Here is a 19,352-nt window from a genome sequence, read left to right as displayed (position 1 = left end):
TCATCCCAGGGCGCCTCACGGGAGGGCAAATCAAACACAATTTAACGCCGAGCCATCCAAGGAGATATTAGGACAGGCGACCAAAAGCTTGGTCGAAGAGGGAGGTTTTAAGGAGCGTCTTGAAGCAGGAGGGAGAGAGAGGCGGAGAGGTTCAGGGAGGGAATTCCAGAGCTTAGGGGCCCGGGCAGCTGAAGGCACGGCCGCCAATGGTGCTGGAGGAGGTTACAGAGATAGGGAGGGGGGACGAGGGCCATGCAGAGATCTCGGAGGGTTTGTAGGGGCTGGAGGAGGTTACAGAGATAGGGAGGGGGGCGAGGGCCTTGCAGAGATCTCGGAGGGTTTGTAGGGGGCTGGAGGAGGTTACAGAGATAGGGAGGGGGGGGCGAGGGCCATGCAGAGATCTCGGAGGGTTTGTAGGGGCTGGAGGAGGTTACAGAGATAGGGAGGGGGGCGAGGGCCTTGCAGAGATCTCGGAGGGTTTGTAGGGGGCTGGAGGAGGTTACAGAGATAGGGAGGGGGGCGAGGGCCATGTAGAGATCTCGGAGGGTTTGTAGGGGGCTGGAGGAGGTTACAGAGATAGGGAGGGGGGGGGTGAGGGCCATGCAGAGATCTCGGAGGGTTTGTTGGGGGCTGGAGGAGGTTACAGAGATAGGGAGGGGGGGGCGAGGGCCATGCAGAGATCTCGGAGGGTTTGTTGGGGGCTGGAGGAGGTTACAGAGATCGGGAGGGGGGGGGCGAGGGCCATGCAGAGATCTCGGAGGGTTTGTAGGGGGCTGGAGGAGGTTACAGAGATAGGGAGGGGGGGGGCGAGGGCCATGCAGAGATCTCGGAGGGTTTGTAGGGGGCTGGAGGAGGTTACAGAGATAGGGAGGGGGGGCGAGGGCCATGCAGAGATCTCGGAGGGTTTGTAGGGGGCTGGAGGAGGTCACAGAGATAGGGAGGGGGGGGCGAGGGCCATGCAGAGATCTCGGAGGGTTTGTCGGGGGCTGGAGGAGGTTACAGAGATAGGGAGAGGGGGGGGCGAGGGGCCATGCAGAGATCTCGGAGGGTTTGTAGGGGGCTGGAGGAGGTTACAGAGATAGGGAGGGGGGGGCGAGGGCCTTGCAGAGATCTCGGAGGGTTTGTAGGGGGCTGGAGGAGGTTACAGAGATAGGGAGGGGGGGCGAGGGCCATGCAGAGATCTCGGAGGGTTTGTAGGAGGTTACAGAGATAGGGAGGGGGGGGCGAGGGCCATGCAGAGATCTCGGAGGGTTTGTAGAGGGTTGGAGGAGGTTACAGGGATAGGGAGGGGGGGCGATGGCCATGCAGAGATCTCGGAGGGTTTGTTGGGGGCTGGAGGAGGTTACAGAGATAGGGAGGGGGGCGAGGGGCCGTGCAGAGATCTCGGAGGGTTTGTCGGGGGCTGGAGGAGGTTACAGAGATAGGGAGGGGGGGGCGAGGGCCATGCAGAGATCTCGGAGGGTTTGTCGGGGGCTGGAGGAGGTTACAGAGATAGGGAGGGGGGGGGCGAGGGCCATGCAGAGATCTCGGAGGGTTTGTAGGGGCTGGAGGAGGTTACAGAGATAGGGAGGGGGGACGAGGGCCATGCAGAGATCTCGGAGGGTTTGTAGGAGGTTACAGAGATAGGGAGGGGGGGGCGAGGGCCATGCAGAGATCTCGGAGGGTTTGTAGAGGGTTGGAGGAGGTTACAGGGATAGGGAGGGGGGGCGATGGCCATGCAGAGATCTCGGAGGGTTTGTTGGGGGCTGGAGGAGGTTACAGAGATCGGGAGGGGGGACGAGGGCCATGCAGAGATCTCGGAGGGTTTGTAGGAGGTTACAGAGATAGGGAGGGGGGGGCGAGGGCCATGCAGAGATCTCGGAGGGTTTGTAGAGGGTTGGAGGAGGTTACAGGGATAGGGAGGGGGGGCGATGGCCATGCAGAGATCTCGGAGGGTTTGTTGGGGGCTGGAGGAGGTTACAGAGATAGGGAGGGGGGCGAGGGGCCGTGCAGAGATCTCGGAGGGTTTGTCGGGGGCTGGAGGAGGTTACAGAGATAGGGAGGGGGGGGCGAGGGCCATGCAGAGATCTCGGAGGGTTTGTAGGGGGCTGGAGGAGGTTACAGAGATAGGGAGGGGGGGCGAGGGCCATGCAGAGATCTTGGAGGGTTTGTCGGGGGCTGAAGGAGGTTACAGAGATCGGGAGGGGGGACGAGGGCCATGCAGAGATCTCGGAGGGTTTGTTGGGGGCTGGAGGAGGTTACAGAGATCGGGAGGGGGGGGCGAGGGGCCGTGCAGAGATCTCGGAGGGTTTGTAGGGGGCTGGAGGAGGTTACAGAGATCGGGAGGGGGGACGAGGGCCATGCAGAGATCTCGGAGGGTTTGTTGGGGGCTGGAGGAGGTTACAGAGATAGGGAGTGGGGGGCGAGGGCCATGCAGAGATCTCGGAGGGTTTGTAGGGGGCTGGAGGAGGTTACAGGGATAGGGAGGGGGGGGCGAGGGCCATGCAGAGATCTCGGAGGGTTTGTAGGGGGCTGGAGGAGGTTGCAGAGATAGGGAGTGGGGGGCGAGGGCCATGCAGAGATCTCGGAGGGTTTGTAGGGGGGCTGGAGGAGGTTACAGGGATAGGGAGGGGGGGGCGAGGGCCATGCAGAGATCTCGGAGGGTTTGTAGGGGGCTGGAGGAGGTTACAGAGATAGGGAGGGGGGCGAGGGCCATGCAGAGATCTCGGAGGGTTTGTAGGGGGCTGGAGGAGGTTACAGAGATAGGGAGGGGGGGCGAGGGCCATGCAGAGATCTCGGAGGGTTTGTAGGGGGCTGGAGGAGGTTACAGAGATAGGGAGGGGGGCGAGGGCCATGCAGAGATCTCGGAGGGTTTGTAGGGGGCTGGAGGAGGTTACAGAGATAGGGAGAGGGGGGGCGAGGATACAGGGGGGGCAGCAGGAGTTTCAGATGAGCGGATGGTTACTGAGGGGTGGAAGGTGGGAGCAGGGGTGATGGAGGGGTGGGTGGATGAGGAATCTCTCCTGTCCCTCACCCCTCCTGCAAATGTCGTCCAAGGGGCAGGTGTGTGTGTGTCCGTCCAAGTGTCCCTCACCCTGGGGACGCAGTGTGGGCCGAGGGATGTGGCAGGACTCTCTCTGACCCAGTACCGAGGCCAATTTGAAGTCCTCCTTCCCCTGCCTCGCGTCGGCCTCGGACAGAGCCTGGGCCTTTCCTGCTGCCCGAGGCTCAGGCCCACGACTGGCAAGGTCAGGCGAACTCAACACCAGGCCTCGGACGGAGCCTGGGCCTTTCCTGCTGCCCGAGGCTCAGGCCCACGACTGGCAAGGTCAGGCTAACTCAACACCAGGCCTCGGACGAAGCCTGGGCCTTTCCTGCTGCCCGAGGCTCAGGCCCACGACTGGCAAGGTCAGGCGAACTCAACACCAGGCCTCGGACGAAGCCTGGGCCTTTCCTGCTGCCCGAGGCTCAGGCCCACGACGGGCAAGGTCAGGCGAACTCAACACCAGGCCTCGGACGAAGCCTGGGCCTTTCCTGCTGCGCGAGGCTCGGGCCCACTGCGGGCAAGCTCAGCACCAGGCCTCGGACGAAGCCTGGGCCTTTCCTGCTGCCCGAGGCTCGGGCCCACTGCGGGCAAGCTCAGCACTAGGCCTCGGACGAAGCCTGGGCCTTTCCTGCTGCCCGAGGCTCGGGCCCATGACGGGCAAGCTCAGCACCAGGCCTCGGACGAAGCCTGGGCCTTTCCTGCTGCCCGAGGCTCAGGCCCACGACGGGCAAGCTCAGCACCAGGCCTCGGACGAAGCCTGGGCCTTTCCTGCTGCCCGAGGCTCGGGCCCACTGCGGGCAAGGTCAGGCTAACTCAACACCAGGCCTCGGACGAAGCCTGGGCCTTTCCTGCTGTGTGCAGGGGGGAGCCGAGTCGCTCTTTGTTGAAGGCCGCCCCCCCGCCCCCCCGCTGCCTCTTTACTGACGGCCGGTGCGTTTTGTCTTCAACAGCCTCTGGCGGCCGAGATCGAAGCCTCGTACAAACGCAGACAGAACCGTTTCCACTTTGCCGCGGAAGGCGCGGACTTCGTGCTCAACTGGATATCGCTGAGCGAGAGCAACTTGGCGACCGGGGGCTACCGCAAGATCTGTCGCAGGCCCGCCTTCCGCTCCCTGCTGGAGATCCTGCCCCATCTCAAGTCAGTCCCTTCCGTGGAGAGAGTGACAATCCATCGGGGCAGGCCATTCGGCCCCAACGGGTCTATCCCCGGTGTTTCTGCTCCACACGCGTCTCCCCCTCTCTCCATATCCTTCTATCCCTTTCTCCCTCCAGCTTCCCCCCTCGAATCCATCTCCACTATTCCCCTCGACTACTCCTCGAGGGAGAGAGTTCCACATTCCCACCGCTCTCTGGGGAAAGAAGTTTCTCCTGAATTCCCCGATTGGGTTTATTGGTGACTCTCTTATATTTATGGCCCCCCCCTCGTTCTGGTCTCTCCCCCCACAAGTTGAAACATCTTCTCTACGTCTACCCTATCGAACCCCTTTCATAATCTTAAAGACCTCCATCAGGTCACCCCTCAGTCTTCTCTTTTCTAGATAAACGAGCCCCAGTCTGTTCAGTCTTTCCTGATAGTTAGAAACCTCTCAGTTCTGGTATCATCCTCGTAAATCTTTTTTGCACCTTCTCCGGTGTCCCTATATCCTTTTTATAATATGGAGACCAGAACTGTGCTCAGTGCTCCAAGTGTGGTCTAACCAAGGGATACGGAGACCAGAACTGTGCACAGTGCTCCAAGTGTGGTCTAACCAAGGTATATGGAGACCAGAATTGTGCACAGTGCTCCAAGTGTGGTCTAACCAAGGTATATGGAGACCAGAACTGTGCACAGTGCTCCGAGTGTGGTCTAACCAAGGTATATGGAGACCAGAACTGTGCACAGTGCTCCGAGTGTGGTCTAACCCAGGTATATGGAGACCAGAACTGTGCTCAGTGCTCCGAGTGTGGTCCAACCAAGGTATATGGAGACCAGAACTGTGCTCAGTGCTCCGAATGTGGTCTAACCCAGGTAAATGGAGACTAGAACTGTGCACAGTGCTCCGAGTGTGGTCCAACCAAGGTATATGGAGACCAGAACTGTGCACAGTGCTCCGAGTGTGGTCTAACCAAGGTATATGGAGACCAGAACTGTGCACAGTGCTCTGAGTGTGGTCTAACCCAGGTATATGGAGACCAGAACTGTGCACAGTGCTCCGAGTGTGGTCTAACCCAGGTATATGGAGACCAGAACTGTGCACAGTGCTCCGAGTGTGGTCTAACCCAGGTATATGGAGACCAGAACTGTGCTCAGTGCTCCGAGTGTGGTCTAACCCAGGTAAATGGAGACCAGAACTGTGCACAGTGCTCCGAGTGTGGTCCAACCAAGGTATATGGAGACCAGAACTGTGCTCAGTGCTCCGAATGTGGTCTAACCCAGGTAAATGGAGACCAGAACTGTGCACAGTGCTCCGAGTGTGGTCTAACCAAGGTATATGGAGACCAGAACTGTGCTCAGTGCTCCGAGTGTGGTCTAACCCAGGTAAATGGAGACCAGAACTGTGCACAGTGCTCCGAGTGTGGTCTAACCAAGGTATATGGAGACCAGAACTGTGCACAGTGCTCCGAGTGTGGTCTAACCCAAATAAATGGAGACCAGAACTGTGCACAGTGCTCCGAGTGTGGTCTAACCAAGGTATATGGAGACCAGAACTGTGCACAGTGCTCCGAGTGTGGTCTAACCAAGGTATATGGAGACCAGAACTGTGCACAGTGCTCCAAGTGTGGTCTAATCAAGGTATATGGAGACCAGAACTGTGCACAGTGCTCCGAGTGTGGTCTAACCAAGGTATATGGAGACCAGAACTGTGCACAGTGCTCCTAGTGTGGTCTAACCAAGGTATATGGAGACCAGAACTGTGCACAGTGCTCCAAGTGTGGTCTAACCAAGGTATATGGAGACCAGAACTGTGCACAGTGCTCCGAGTGTGGTCTAACCAAGGTATATGGAGACCAGAACTGTGCACAGTGCTCCGAGTGTGGTCTAACCCAGGTATATGGAGACCAGAACTGTGCACAGTGCTCCGAGTGTGGTCTAACCCAGGTATATGGAGACCAGAACTGTGCTCAGTGCTCCGAGTGTGGTCTAACCCAGGTAAATGGAGACCAGAACTGTGCACAGTGCTCCGAGTGTGGTCCAACCAAGGTATATGGAGACCAGAACTGTGCTCAGTGCTCCGAATGTGGTCTAACCCAGGTATATGGAGACCAGAACTGTGCTCAGTGCTCCGAGTGTGGTCTAACCCAGGTAAATGGAGACCAGAACTGTGCACAGTGCTCCGAGTGTGGTCTAACCAAGGTATATGGAGACCAGAACTGTGCACAGTGCTCCGAGTGTGGTCTAACCCAAATATATGGAGACCAGAACTGTGCACAGTGCTCCAAGTGTGGTCTAACCAAGGTATATGGAGACCAGAACTGTGCACAGTGCTCCGAGTGTGGGCTAACCAAGGTATATGGAGACCAGAACTGTGCAGAGTGCTCCGAGTGTGGTCTAACGAAGGTATATGGAGACCAGAACTGTGCAGAGTGCTCCAAGTGTGGTCTAACCAAGGTATATGGAGACCAGAACTGTGCACAGTGCTCCGAGTGTGGTCTAACCAAGGTATATGGAGACCAGAACTGTGCACAGTGCTCCGAGTGTGGTCTAACCCAGGTATATGGAGACCAGAACTGTGCACAGTGCTCCGAGTGTGGTCGAACCCAGGTATATGGAGACCAGAACTGTGCTCAGTGCTCCGAGTGTGGTCTAACCCAGGTAAATGGAGACCAGAACTGTGCACAGTGCTCCGAGTGTGGTCCAACCAAGGTATATGGAGACCAGAACTGTGCTCAGTGCTCCGAATGTGGTCTAACCCAGGTATATGGAGACCAGAACTGTGCTCAGTGCTCCGAGTGTGGTCTAACCCAGGTAAATGGAGACCAGAACTGTGCACAGTGCTCCGAGTGTGGTCTAACCAAGGTATATGGAGACCAGAACTGTGCACAGTGCTCCGAGTGTGGTCTAACCCAAATATATGGAGACCAGAACTGTGCACAGTGCTCCAAGTGTGGTCTAACCAAGGTATATGGAGACCAGAACTGTGCACAGTGCTCCAAGTGTGGTCTAACCAAGGTATATGGAGACCAGAACTGTGCACAGTGCTCCGAGTGTGGTCTAACGAAGGTATATGGAGACCAGAACTGTGCAGAGTGCTCCAAGTGTGGTCTAACCAAGGTATATGGAGACCAGAACTGTGCACAGTGCTCCGAGTGTGGTCTAACCAAGGTATATGGAGACCAGAACTGTGCACAGTGCTTCAAGTGTGGTCGAACCAAGGTATATGGAGACCAGAACTGTGCACAGTGCTCCGAGTGTGGTCTAACCAAGGTATATGGAGACCAGAACTGTGCACAGTGCTCCAAGTGTGGTCTAACCAAGGTATATAGAGACCAGAACTGTGCACAGTGCTCCAAGTGTGGTCTAACCAAGGTATATGGAGACCAGAACTGTGCACAGTGCTCCGAGTGTGGTCTAACCGAGGTATATGGAGACCAGAACTGTGCTCAGTGCTCCGAATGTGGTCTAACCCAGGTAAATGGAGACCAGAACTGTGCACAGTGCTCCGAGTGTGGTCTAACCAAGGTATATGGAGACCAGAACTGTGCACAGTGCTCTGAGTGTGGTCTAACGAAGGTATATGGAGACCAGAACTGTGCAGAGTGCTCCAAGTGTGGTCTAACCAAGGTATATGGAGACCAGAACTGTGCACAGTGCTCCGAGTGTGGTCTAACCAAGGTATATGGAGACCAGAACTGTGCACAGTGCTTCAAGTGTGGTCTCACCAAGGTATATGGAGACCAGAACTGTGCACAGTGCTCCGAGTGTGGTCTAACCAAGGTATATGGAGACCAGAACTGTGCTCAGTGCTCCGAATGTGGTCTAACCCAGGTAAATGGAGACCAGAACTGTGCACAGTGCTCCGAGTGTGGTCTAACCAAGGTATATGGAGACCAGAACTGTGCTCAGTGCTCCGAGTGTGGTCTAACCCAGGTAAATGGAGACCAGAACTGTGCACAGTGCTCCGAGTGTGGTCTAACCAAGGTATATGGAGACCAGAACTGTGCACAGTGCTCCGAGTGTGGTCTAACCCAAATAAATGGAGACCAGAACTGTGCACAGTGCTCCGAGTGTGGTCTAACCAAGGTATATGGAGACCAGAACTGTGCACAGTGCTCCGAGTGTGGTCTAACCAAGGTATATGGAGACCAGAACTGTGCACAGTGCTCCAAGTGTGGTCTAATCAAGGTATATGGAGACCAGAACTGTGCACAGTGCTCCGAGTGTGGTCTAACCAAGGTATATGGAGACCAGAACTGTGCACAGTGCTCCGAGTGTGGTCTAACCCAAATAAATGGAGACCAGAACTGTGCACAGTGCTCCGAGTGTGGTCTAACCAAGGTATATGGAGACCAGAACTGTGCACAGTGCTCCGAGTGTGGTCTAACCAAGGTATATGGAGACCAGAACTGTGCACAGTGCTCCAAGTGTGGTCTAATCAAGGTATATGGAGACCAGAACTGTGCACAGTGCTCCGAGTGTGGTCTAACCAAGGTATATGGAGACCAGAACTGTGCACAGTGCTCCTAGTGTGGTCTAACCAAGGTATATGGAGACCAGAACTGTGCACAGTGCTCCAAGTGTGGTCTAACCAAGGTATATGGAGACCAGAACTGTGCACAGTGCTCCGAGTGTGGTCTAACCAAGGTATATGGAGACCAGAACTGTGCACAGTGCTCCGAGTGTGGTCTAACCCAGGTATATGGAGACCAGAACTGTGCACAGTGCTCCGAGTGTGGTCTAACCCAGGTATATGGAGACCAGAACTGTGCTCAGTGCTCCGAGTGTGGTCTAACCCAGGTAAATGGAGACCAGAACTGTGCACAGTGCTCCGAGTGTGGTCCAACCAAGGTATATGGAGACCAGAACTGTGCTCAGTGCTCCGAATGTGGTCTAACCCAGGTATATGGAGACCAGAACTGTGCTCAGTGCTCCGAGTGTGGTCTAACCCAGGTAAATGGAGACCAGAACTGTGCACAGTGCTCCGAGTGTGGTCTAACCAAGGTATATGGAGACCAGAACTGTGCACAGTGCTCCGAGTGTGGTCTAACCCAAATATATGGAGACCAGAACTGTGCACAGTGCTCCAAGTGTGGTCTAACCAAGGTATATGGAGACCAGAACTGTGCACAGTGCTCCGAGTGTGGGCTAACCAAGGTATATGGAGACCAGAACTGTGCAGAGTGCTCCGAGTGTGGTCTAACGAAGGTATATGGAGACCAGAACTGTGCAGAGTGCTCCAAGTGTGGTCTAACCAAGGTATATGGAGACCAGAACTGTGCACAGTGCTCCGAGTGTGGTCTAACCAAGGTATATGGAGACCAGAACTGTGCACAGTGCTCCGAGTGTGGTCTAACCCAGGTATATGGAGACCAGAACTGTGCACAGTGCTCCGAGTGTGGTCGAACCCAGGTATATGGAGACCAGAACTGTGCTCAGTGCTCCGAGTGTGGTCTAACCCAGGTAAATGGAGACCAGAACTGTGCACAGTGCTCCGAGTGTGGTCCAACCAAGGTATATGGAGACCAGAACTGTGCTCAGTGCTCCGAATGTGGTCTAACCCAGGTATATGGAGACCAGAACTGTGCTCAGTGCTCCGAGTGTGGTCTAACCCAGGTAAATGGAGACCAGAACTGTGCACAGTGCTCCGAGTGTGGTCTAACCAAGGTATATGGAGACCAGAACTGTGCACAGTGCTCCGAGTGTGGTCTAACCCAAATATATGGAGACCAGAACTGTGCACAGTGCTCCAAGTGTGGTCTAACCAAGGTATATGGAGACCAGAACTGTGCACAGTGCTCCAAGTGTGGTCTAACCAAGGTATATGGAGACCAGAACTGTGCACAGTGCTCCGAGTGTGGTCTAACGAAGGTATATGGAGACCAGAACTGTGCAGAGTGCTCCAAGTGTGGTCTAACCAAGGTATATGGAGACCAGAACTGTGCACAGTGCTCCGAGTGTGGTCTCACCAAGGTATATGGAGACCAGAACTGTGCACAGTGCTCCGAGTGTGGTCTAACCGAGGTATATGGAGACCAGAACTGTGCTCAGTGCTCCGAATGTGGTCTCACCAAGGTATATGGAGACCAGAACTGTGCACAGTGCTCCGAGTGTGGTCTAACCCAGGTAAATGGAGACCAGAACTGTGCACAGTGCTCCGAGTGTGGTCCAACCAAGGTATATGGAGACCAGAACTGTGCACAGTGCTCCGAGTGTGGTCTAACCAAGGTATATGGAGACCAGAACTGTGCACAGTGCTCCAAGTGTGGTCTAACCAAGATATATGGAGACCGGAACTGTGCACAGTGCTCCAAGTGTGGTCCAGCGTGTCGGGGGGGCGGAGGGAGGGTTTCGTCGGGGAGCTCTTGAGTTGACGCTCTGGTGGACGAGGGTGAACTCGGCCTCTAATTTTCCTCCTTCTCTTCCCGCAGGACGCTCCCCACGGTCGAATTGCCCCGTGAGCCTGTCCATCACCTCTCGGGCCTGGGGCCGGCGGCCTCTGGCGTGGACTTTCCCCCCTCCTGGGTCCCCTTCTCCCAGAAGCAGGGCTTCGCTCAGGTCCCCCTCTCCCCGCTCGAGCCCGAATACCAAATGGTCTACGGGGCCTTCCATGAGACAGTGATGGAGACCAGGTTCATCATCACCCACATCTCCCGGATCCAGAACAGGGCGCTGTGGGAGCGGTTCGCCAGGTGAGGGCCCTCCCCCGGTCCGCGGGCCTGCCCTGCCCTCCGCTCCCCTTCCCCTCCGCTCCCCTTCCCCTCCCCTTCCCCCCCGCTCCCCTTCCCCCCCGCTCCCCTTCCCCCCCGCTCCCCTTCCCCCTCCGCTCCCCTTCCCCTCCGCTCCCCTTCCCCTCCGCTCCCTTCCCCTCCGCTCCCCTTCCCCTCCGCTCCCCTTCCCCTCCGCTCCCCTTCCCCTCCGCTCCCCTTCCCCTCCGCTCCCCTTCCCCTCCGCTCCCCTTCCCCTCCGCTCCCCTTCCCCTCCGCTCCCCTTCCCCTCCGCTCCCCTTCCCCTCCGCTCCCCTTCCCCTCCTCTCCCCCCTCCGCTCCCCTTCCCCTTCCTCTCCCCCCTCCGCTCCCCTTCCCCTCCGCTCCCCTTCCCCTCCGCTCCCCTTCCCCTCCGCTCCCCTTCCCCTTCCTCTCCCCCCTCCGCTCCCCTTCCCCTTCCTCTCCCCCCTCCGCTCCCCTTCCCCTCCGCTCCCCTTCCCCTCCGCTCCCCTTCCCCTCCGCTCCCCTTCCCCTCCGCTCCCCTTCCCCTCCGCTCCCCTTCCCCTCCACTCCCCTTCCCCTCCACTCCCCTTCCCCTCCACTCCCCTTCCCCTCCACTCCCCTTCCCCTCCACTCCCCTTCCCCTCCACTCCCCTTCCCCTCCACTCCCCTTCCCCTCCACTCCCCTTCCCCTCCACTCCCCTTCCCCTCCACTCCCCTTCCCCTCCACTCCCCTTCCCCTCCACTCCCCTTCCCCCCCTCCACCCCTTCCCCTCCACTCCCCTTCCCCTCCACTCCCCTTCCCCTCCACTCCCCTTCCCCTCCACTCCCCTTCCCCTCCACTCCCCTTCCCCTTCCTCTCCCTCCTCCACTCCCCTTCCCCTCCACTCCCCTTCCTCTCCCCTTCCTCTCCACTCCCCTTCCTCTCCCCTTCCCCTTCCTCTCCCCTTCCCCTTCCTCTCTCCACTCCCTTCCTCTCCACTCCCCTTCCTCTCCACTCCCCTTCCTCTCCACTCCCCTTCCTCTCCACTCCCCTTCCTCTCCACTCCCCTTCCCCTCCACTCCCCTTCCCCTCCACTCCCTCCACTCCCCTTCCCCTCCACTCCCCTTCCCCTCCACTCCCCTTCCCCTCCACTCCCCTTCCCCTCCACTCCCCTTCCCCTCCACTCCCCTTCCCCTCCACTCCCCTTCCCCTCCACTCCCCTTCCCCTCCACTCCCCTTCCCCTCCACTCCCCTTCCCCTCCCACTCCCCTCCTCCACTCCCCTTCCTCCTCCACTCCCCTTCCTCTCCACTCCCCTTCCTCTCCACTCCCCTTCCTCTCCACTCCCCTTCCCTCCCTCCACTCCCCTTCCCTCTCCACTCCCCTTCCCCTCCACTCCCCTTCCCCTCCACTCCCCTTCCCCTCCACTCCCCTTCCCCTCCACTCCCCTTCCCCTCCACTCCCCTTCCCCTCCACTCCCCTTCCCCTCCACTCCCCTTCCCCTCCACTCCCCCCTCCACTCCCCTTCCCCTCCACTCCCCTTCCCCTCCACTCCCCTTCCCCTCCACTCCCCTTCCCCTCCACTCCCCTTCCCCTCCACTCCCCTTCCCCTCCACTCCCCTTCCCCTCCACTCCCCTTCCCCTCCACTCCCCTTCCCCTCCACTCCCCTTCCCCTCCACTCCCCTTCCCCTCCACTCCCCTTCCCCTCCACTCCCTTCCCCTCCACTCCCCTTCCCCTCCACTCCCCTTCCCCTCCACTCCCCTTCCCCTCCACTCCCCTTCCCCTCCACTCCCCTTCCCCTCCACTCCCCTTCCCCTCCACTCCCCTCCCCTCCACTCCCCCTTCCCCTTCCTCCCCCCCTCCACTCCCCCTTCCCCTTCCTCTCCCCCCTCCACTCCCCCTTCCCCTTCCTCTCCCCCCTCCACTCCCCCTTCCCCTTCCTCTCCCCCCTCCACTCCCCTTCCCCTTCCTCTCCCCCCCTCCACTCCCCTTCCCCTTCCTCTCCCTCCTCCACTCCCCTTCCCCTCCACTCCCCTTCCCCTCCACTCCCCTTCCCCTCCCCTCTCCACTCCCCTTCCTCTCCACTCCCCTTCCTCTCCACTCCCCTTCCTCTCCACTCCCCTTCCTCTCCACTCCCCTTCCTCTCCACTCCCCTTCCTCTCCACTCCCCTTCCTCTCCACTCCCCTTCCCCTCCACTCCCCTTCCTCTCCACTCCCCTTCCCCTCCACTCCCCTTCCCCTCCACTCCCCTTCCCCTCCACTCCCCTTCCCCTCCACTCCCCTTCCCCTCCACTCCCCTTCCCCTCCACTCCCCTTCCCCTCCACTCCCCTTCCCCTCCACTCCCCTTCCCCTCCACTCCCCTTCCCCTCCACTCCCCTTCCCCTCCACTCCCCCTCCACTCCCCTCCCCTCCACCCTCCCCTTCCCCTCCACTCCCCTTCCCCTCCACTCCCCTTCCCCTCCACTCCCCTTCCCCTTCCTCTCCCCCCTCCACTCCCCTTCCCCTTCCTCTCCCCCCCTCCACTCCCCTTCCCCTTCCTCTCCCCCCTCCACTCCCCTTCCTCTCCACTCCCCTTCCTCTCCACTCCCCTTCCCCTCCACTCCCCTTCCTCTCCACTCCCCTTCCTCTCCACTCCCCTTCCTCTCCACTCCCCTTCCCCTCCACTCCCCTTCCCCTCCACTCCCCTTCCCCTCCACTCCCCTTCCCCTCCACTCCCCTTCCCCTCCACTCCCCTTCCCCTCCACTCCCCTTCCCCTCCACTCCCCTTCCCCTCCACTCCCCTTCCCCTCCACTCCCCTTCCCCTCCACTCCCCTTCCCCTCCACTCCCCTTCCCCTCCACTCCCCTTCCCCTCCACTCCCCTTCCCCTCCACTCCCCTTCCCCTCCACTCCCCTTCCCCTCCACTCCCCTTCCCCTCCACTCCCCTTCCCCTCCACTCCCCTTCCCCTCCACTCCCCTTCCCCTCCACTCCCCCTCCACTCCCCTTCCCCCACCACTCCCCTTCCCCTTCCTCTCCCCCCTCCACTCCCCTTCCCCTTCCTCTCCCCCCTCCACTCCCCTTCCCCTTCCTCTCCCCCCTCCACTCCCCTTCCCCCTTCCTCTCCCTCCTCCACTCCCCTTCCTCTCCACTCCCCTTCCCCTCCACTCCCCTTCCTCTCCACTCCCCTTCCTCTCCACTCCCCTTCCTCTCCACTCCCCTTCCTCTCCACTCCCCCTTCCTCTCTCCACTCCCCTTCCTCCTCCACTCCCCTTCCTCCTCCACTCCCCTTCCTCCTCCACTCCCCTTCCTCTCCACTCCCCTTCCCCTCCACTCCCCTTCCCCTCCACTCCCCTTCCCCTCCACTCCCCTTCCCCTCCACTCCCCTTCCCCTCCACTCCCCTTCCCCTCCACTCCCCTTCCTCTCCACTCCCCCTTCGTCTCTCCACTCCCCTTCCCCTCCACTCCCCTTCCCCTCCACTCCCCTTCCCCTCCACTCCCCTTCCCCTCCACTCCCCTTCCCCTCCACTCCCCTTCCCCTCCACTCCCCTTCCCCTCCACTCCCCTTCCTCTCCACTCCCCCTTCGTCTCTCCACTCCCCTTCCCCTCCACTCCCCTTCCCCTCCACTCCCCTTCCTCTCCACTCCCCCTTCGTCTCTCCACTCCCCTTCCCCTCCACTCCCCTTCCCCTCCACTCCCCTTCCTCTCCACTCCCCTTCCTCTCCACTCCCCTTCCCCTCCACTCCCCTTCCTCTCTCCACTCCCCCTTCCTCTCCACTCCCCTTCCTCTCCACTCCCCTTCCCCTCCACTCCCCTTCCTCTCCACTCCCCTTCCCCTCCACTCCCCTTCCCCTCCACTCCCCTTCCTTCTCCACTCCCCTTCCTTCTCCACTCCCCTTCCCCTCCACTCCCCTTCCCCTCCACTCCCCTTCCTTCTCCACTCCCCTTCCTTCTCCACTCCCCTTCCCCTCCACTCCCCTTCCCCTCCACTCCCCTTCCTCTCCACTCCCCTTCCCCTCCACTCCCCTTCCCCTCCACTCCCCTTCCTTCTCCACTCCCCTTCCTTCTCCACTCCCCTTCCCCTCCACTCCCCTTCCCCTCCACTCCCCTTCCTCTCCACTCCCCTTCCCCTCCACTCCCCTTCCCCTCCACTCCCCTTCCTTCTCCACTCCCCTTCCTTCTCCACTCCCCTTCCCCTCCACTCCCCTTCCCCTCCACTCCCCTTCCTTCTCCACTCCCCTTCCTTCTCCACTCCCCTTCCCCTCCACTCCCCTTCCTCCTCCACTCCCCTTCCTCTCCACTCCCCTTCCTCTCCACTCCCCTTCCTCTCCACTCCCCTTCCTCTCCACTCCCCTTCCTCTCCACTCCCCTTCCCCTCCACTCCCCTTCCCCTCCACTCCCCTTCCCCTCCACTCCCCTTCCCCTCCACTCCCCTTCCCCTCCACTCCCCTTCCCCTCCACTCCCCTTCCCCTCCACTCCCCTTCCCCTCCACTCCCCTTCCCCTCCACTCCCCTTCCCCTCCACTCCCCTTCCCCTCCACTCCCCTTCCCCTCCACTCCCCTTCCCCTCCACTCCCCTTCCCCTTCCTCTCCCCCCTCCACTCCCCTTCCCCTTCCTCTCCCCCCTCCACTCCCCTTCCCCTCCACTCCCCTTCCCCTCCACTCCCCTTCCCCTCCACTCCCCTTCCACTCCACTCCCCTTCCACTCCCCTTCCACTCCCCTTCCACTCCCCTTCCCCTCCACTCCCCTTCCCCTCCACTCCCCTTCCCCTCCACTCCCCTTCCCCTCCACTCCCCTTCCCCTTCCTCTCCCCCCTCCACTCCCCTTCCCCTTCCTCTCCCCCCTCCACTCCCCTTCCCCTCCACTCCCCTTCCCCTCCACTCCCCTTCCCCTCCACTCCCCTTCCACTCCACTCCCCTTCCCCTCCACTCCCCTTCCACTCCACTCCCCTTCCACTCCACTCCCCTTCCACTCCCCTTCCCCTCCACTCCCCTTCCCCTCCACTCCCCTTCCCCTCCACTCCCCTTCCCCTCCACTCCCCTTCCCCTCCACTCCCCTTCCCCTCCACTCCCCTTCCCCTCCACTCCCCTTCCCCTCCACTCCCCTTCCCCTCCACTCCCCTTCCCCTCCACTCCCCTTCCCCTCCACTCCCCTTCCCCCTCCACTCCCCTTCCCCCTCCACTCCCCTTCCCCCTCCACTCCCCTTCCCCCTCCACTCCCCTTCCCCCTCCACTCCCCTTCCCCTTCCTCTCCCCTTCCCCTCCCTTTCCCCCCTCCACTCCCCTTCCCCTTCCTCTCCCCCCTCCACTCCCCTTCCCCTTCCTCTCCCCCCTCCACTCCCCTTCCCCTTCCTCTCCCCCCTCCACTCCCCTTCCCCTTCCTCTCCCCCCTCCACTCCCCTTCCCCTTCCTCTCTCCACTCCCCTTCCCCTTCCTCTCTCCACTCCCCTTCCCCTCCCTCTCCCTCCTCCACTCCCCTTCCCCCTCCACTCCCCTTCCCCCTCCACTCCCCTTCCCCCTCCACTCCCCTTCCCCCTCCACTCCCCCTCCCCCTCCACTCCCCCTCCCCCTCCACTCCCCCTTCCCCCTCCACTCCCCCTTCCCCCTCCACTCCCCGATCCCCCCCACTGGCCGCGACCCACATTTGGTGCCATTATTGTCACTTGTTCTAAACCATGTTTTTTCTTCCTCGCCCCCCTCCCCTCCCTCTCGCCCCCCTCCCCTCCCTCTCTCCCTCCCTCCCCCTCTCTCGCCCTCCCTCCCCCTCCCTCCCTCCCCCTCTCTCGCCCTCCCTCCCCCTCTCTCGCCCTCCCTCCCCCTCTCTCGCCCTCCCTCCCCCTCTCTCGCCCTCCCTCCCCCTCTCTCGCCCTCCCTCCCCCTCTCTCGCCCTCCCTCCCCCTCTCTCGCCCTCCCTCCCCCTCTCTCGCCCTCCCTCCCCCTCTCTCGCCCTCCCTCCCCCTCTCTCGCCCTCCCTCCCCCTCTCTCGCCCTCCCTCCCCCTCTCTCGCCCTCCCTCGCCCTCTCTCGCCCTCCCTCCCCCTCTCTCGCCCTCCCTCCCCCTCTCTCGCCCTCCCTCGCCCTCTCTCGCCCTCCCTCCCCCTCTCTCGCCCTCCCTCCCCCTCTCTCGCCCTCCCTCCCCCTCTCTCGCCCTCCCTCCCCCTCTCTCGCCCTCCCTCCCCCTCTCTCGCCCTCCCTCCCCCTCTCTCGCCCTCCCTCCCCCCTCCCTCTCTCTCTCTCCCCCCCTCTCTCCCTCCCTCCTCCAGGTGCCAGGCCCTCCTGCGGGCGAAGCTGGGCGACGGCCCCCCCTCCCGTGCCCGCCACCTGTTCCACGGCACCTCCGAGGACTCCGCCCGCGCCATCTGCCGGGCCAACTTCGACCCCAGCCTCAGCGGCAAGCACGGCGCCCGCTACGGACGGGGCAGCTGCTTTGCCACCACCGCCGGCTACTCCCACGCCTTCGCCCTGCGCGCCAGGCGGGCCCCTGGCTCGCGCTGCATGTTCCTGGCCAAGGTGTTGACCGGCCGAAGTACCAGGGGCTTGAGCGTGGACCGTCGGCCGCCTCCGCTGGACTCGGGGCCAGGAGACCGTCCCGGCGACCGAACGCTACGACTCCTGCGTCAACTGCGTCTTCAACCCCACCATTTACGTTCTGTACGACAGCTCCCAGTGTTACCCGTACTGGTTGATCGAGTACCAGACGGTGAGTCTAGTCGCTGTCGACTGAGTCTGGGCGGGGGGTGGGCGGCTGGTTGACGTTTTAAAACCAACTTTCGCCCGCCCCTCCTTGACGTCTCCAACCACCGAAGAGGCCTGGGGCCTACTTGAACTCTGACCTCTCGCCGTGGCAACGGGGCCTTCAAGAGGCGGGCAAGCCTGAATTGTGATATAATTTATAATAAAATGTATTTTTTTAAAGAAGAATTCGTGCTCTTGATGTGTGCGCGCTACGCGGACGGGAGCCGAGACGGAGAGACGCACAGACGCGGGCGAATCGTAGCCCCTTTTACCCGCTGTGTGCTCCGCAATGTGCAGGAGCTGAGACTGAGACGCAGACGGGGCCGTGCAAACCCAGACGTGGGCGAATCGGAAGGTTTTTCAAGCACGCGGAGATGGGACAGCTGAGAAACAGGACGTTCGGCCCATCCGTTCTATCCCGGTGTTTCTGCTCCACACGAGCCTCCGTCTCCCCCTCTCCTTCTATCCCTTTCTCCCTCATGTGTCTATCCAGCTTCCCCCTTAAATCCATCTCCACTATTCCCCTCGACTGCTCCTTGTGGGAGCGAGTTCCACATTCCCACCGCTCTCTGGGGAAAGAAGTTTCTCCTGAATTCCCCGATTGGATTTATTAGTGACTCTCTTATATTTATGGCCCCCCCCCTAGTTCTGGTCTCTCCCCCCACAAGTTGAAACATCTTCTCTACGTCTACCCTATCGAACCCTTTCATAATCTTAAAGACCTCCATCAGGTCACCCCTCAGTCTTCTCTTTTCCAGAGAAAAGAGCCCCAGCCTGTTCAGTCTTTCCTGATAGTTATAAACCTCTCAGTTCTGGTATCATCCTTGTGAATTTTTGTTGCACCTTCTCCAGTGCCTCTATATCCTTTTCTGGTCTCCATATTATAAACTGTGCACATTGCTCCAAGTGTGGTCTAACCAAGGTGTATGGAGACCGGAACTGTGCACAGTGCTCCGAGTGTGGTCTAACCAAGGTGTATGGAGACCAGAACTGTGCACAGTGCTCCGAGTGTGGTCTAACCAAGGTGTATGGAGACCGGGACTGTGCACAGTGCTCCGAGTGTGGTCTAACCAAGGTGTATGGAGACCGGGACTGTGCACAGTGCTCCGAGTGTGGAGTAACCCAGGTATATGGAGACCAGAACTGTGCACAGTTCTCCGAGTGTGGTCTAACCAAGGTGTATGGAGACCGGAACTGTGCACAGTGCTCCGAGTGTGGTCCAACCCCCAAGGTGTATGGAGACCGGAACTGTGCACAGTGCTCCGAGTGTGGTCTAACCAAGGTGTATGGAGACCGGAACTGTGCACAGTGCTCCGAGTGTGGTCCAACCAAGGTGTATGGAGACCGGAACTGTGCACAGTGCTCCAAGTGTGGTCTAACCAAGGTATACGGAGACCAGAACTGTGCACAGTGCTCCGAGTGTGGTCTAACCAAGGTATATGGAGACCAGAACTGTGCACAGTGCTCCGAGTGTGGTCTAACCAAGGTGTATGGAGACCGGAACTGTGCACAGTGCTCCGAGTGTGGTCTAACCAAGGTGTATGGAGACCGGGACTGTGCACAGTGCTCCGAGTGTGGTCTAACCAAGGTGTATGGAGATCGGGACTGTGCACAGTGCTCCGAGTGTGGAGTAACCCAGGTATATGGAGACCAGAACTGTGCACAGTGCTCCGAGTGTGGTCCAACCAAGGTGTATGGAGACCGGAACTGTGCACAGTGCTCCGAGTGTGGTCCAACCAAGGTGTATGGAGACCGGAACTGTGCACAGTGCTCCGAGTGTGGTCTAACC

General features: G+C 60.2%; 1 protein-coding gene across 2 annotated transcripts in view; it reads left to right on the top strand.

Annotated features, from left to right (window-relative positions):
* The window catches only part of LOC137314434 (protein mono-ADP-ribosyltransferase TIPARP-like), a 31,582-nt gene extending 13,833 nt beyond the window's left edge, over window positions 1-17,749 (top strand). For both annotated transcript variants that reach the window (XM_067979782.1, XM_067979781.1), the window contains exons 4-6: window positions 3,976-4,163; window positions 10,592-10,852; window positions 17,092-17,749. In XM_067979782.1, coding sequence (XP_067835883.1) covers window positions 3,976-4,163; window positions 10,592-10,852; window positions 17,092-17,581 — 939 coding nt within the window. In that variant the 3' untranslated portion in view covers window positions 17,582-17,749. The remainder of the gene's footprint in view (window positions 1-3,975; window positions 4,164-10,591; window positions 10,853-17,091) is intronic.
* The last annotated feature ends 1,603 nt before the right edge of the window (window positions 17,750-19,352 follow it).

The sequence above is a fragment of the Heptranchias perlo genome, unplaced genomic scaffold (genome assembly GCF_035084215.1).
Source record: "Heptranchias perlo isolate sHepPer1 unplaced genomic scaffold, sHepPer1.hap1 HAP1_SCAFFOLD_505, whole genome shotgun sequence".
NCBI classification, from domain to species: Eukaryota; Metazoa; Chordata; class Chondrichthyes; order Hexanchiformes; family Hexanchidae; genus Heptranchias; species Heptranchias perlo.
This window is presented reverse-complemented; position numbering and strand designations above follow the sequence as displayed.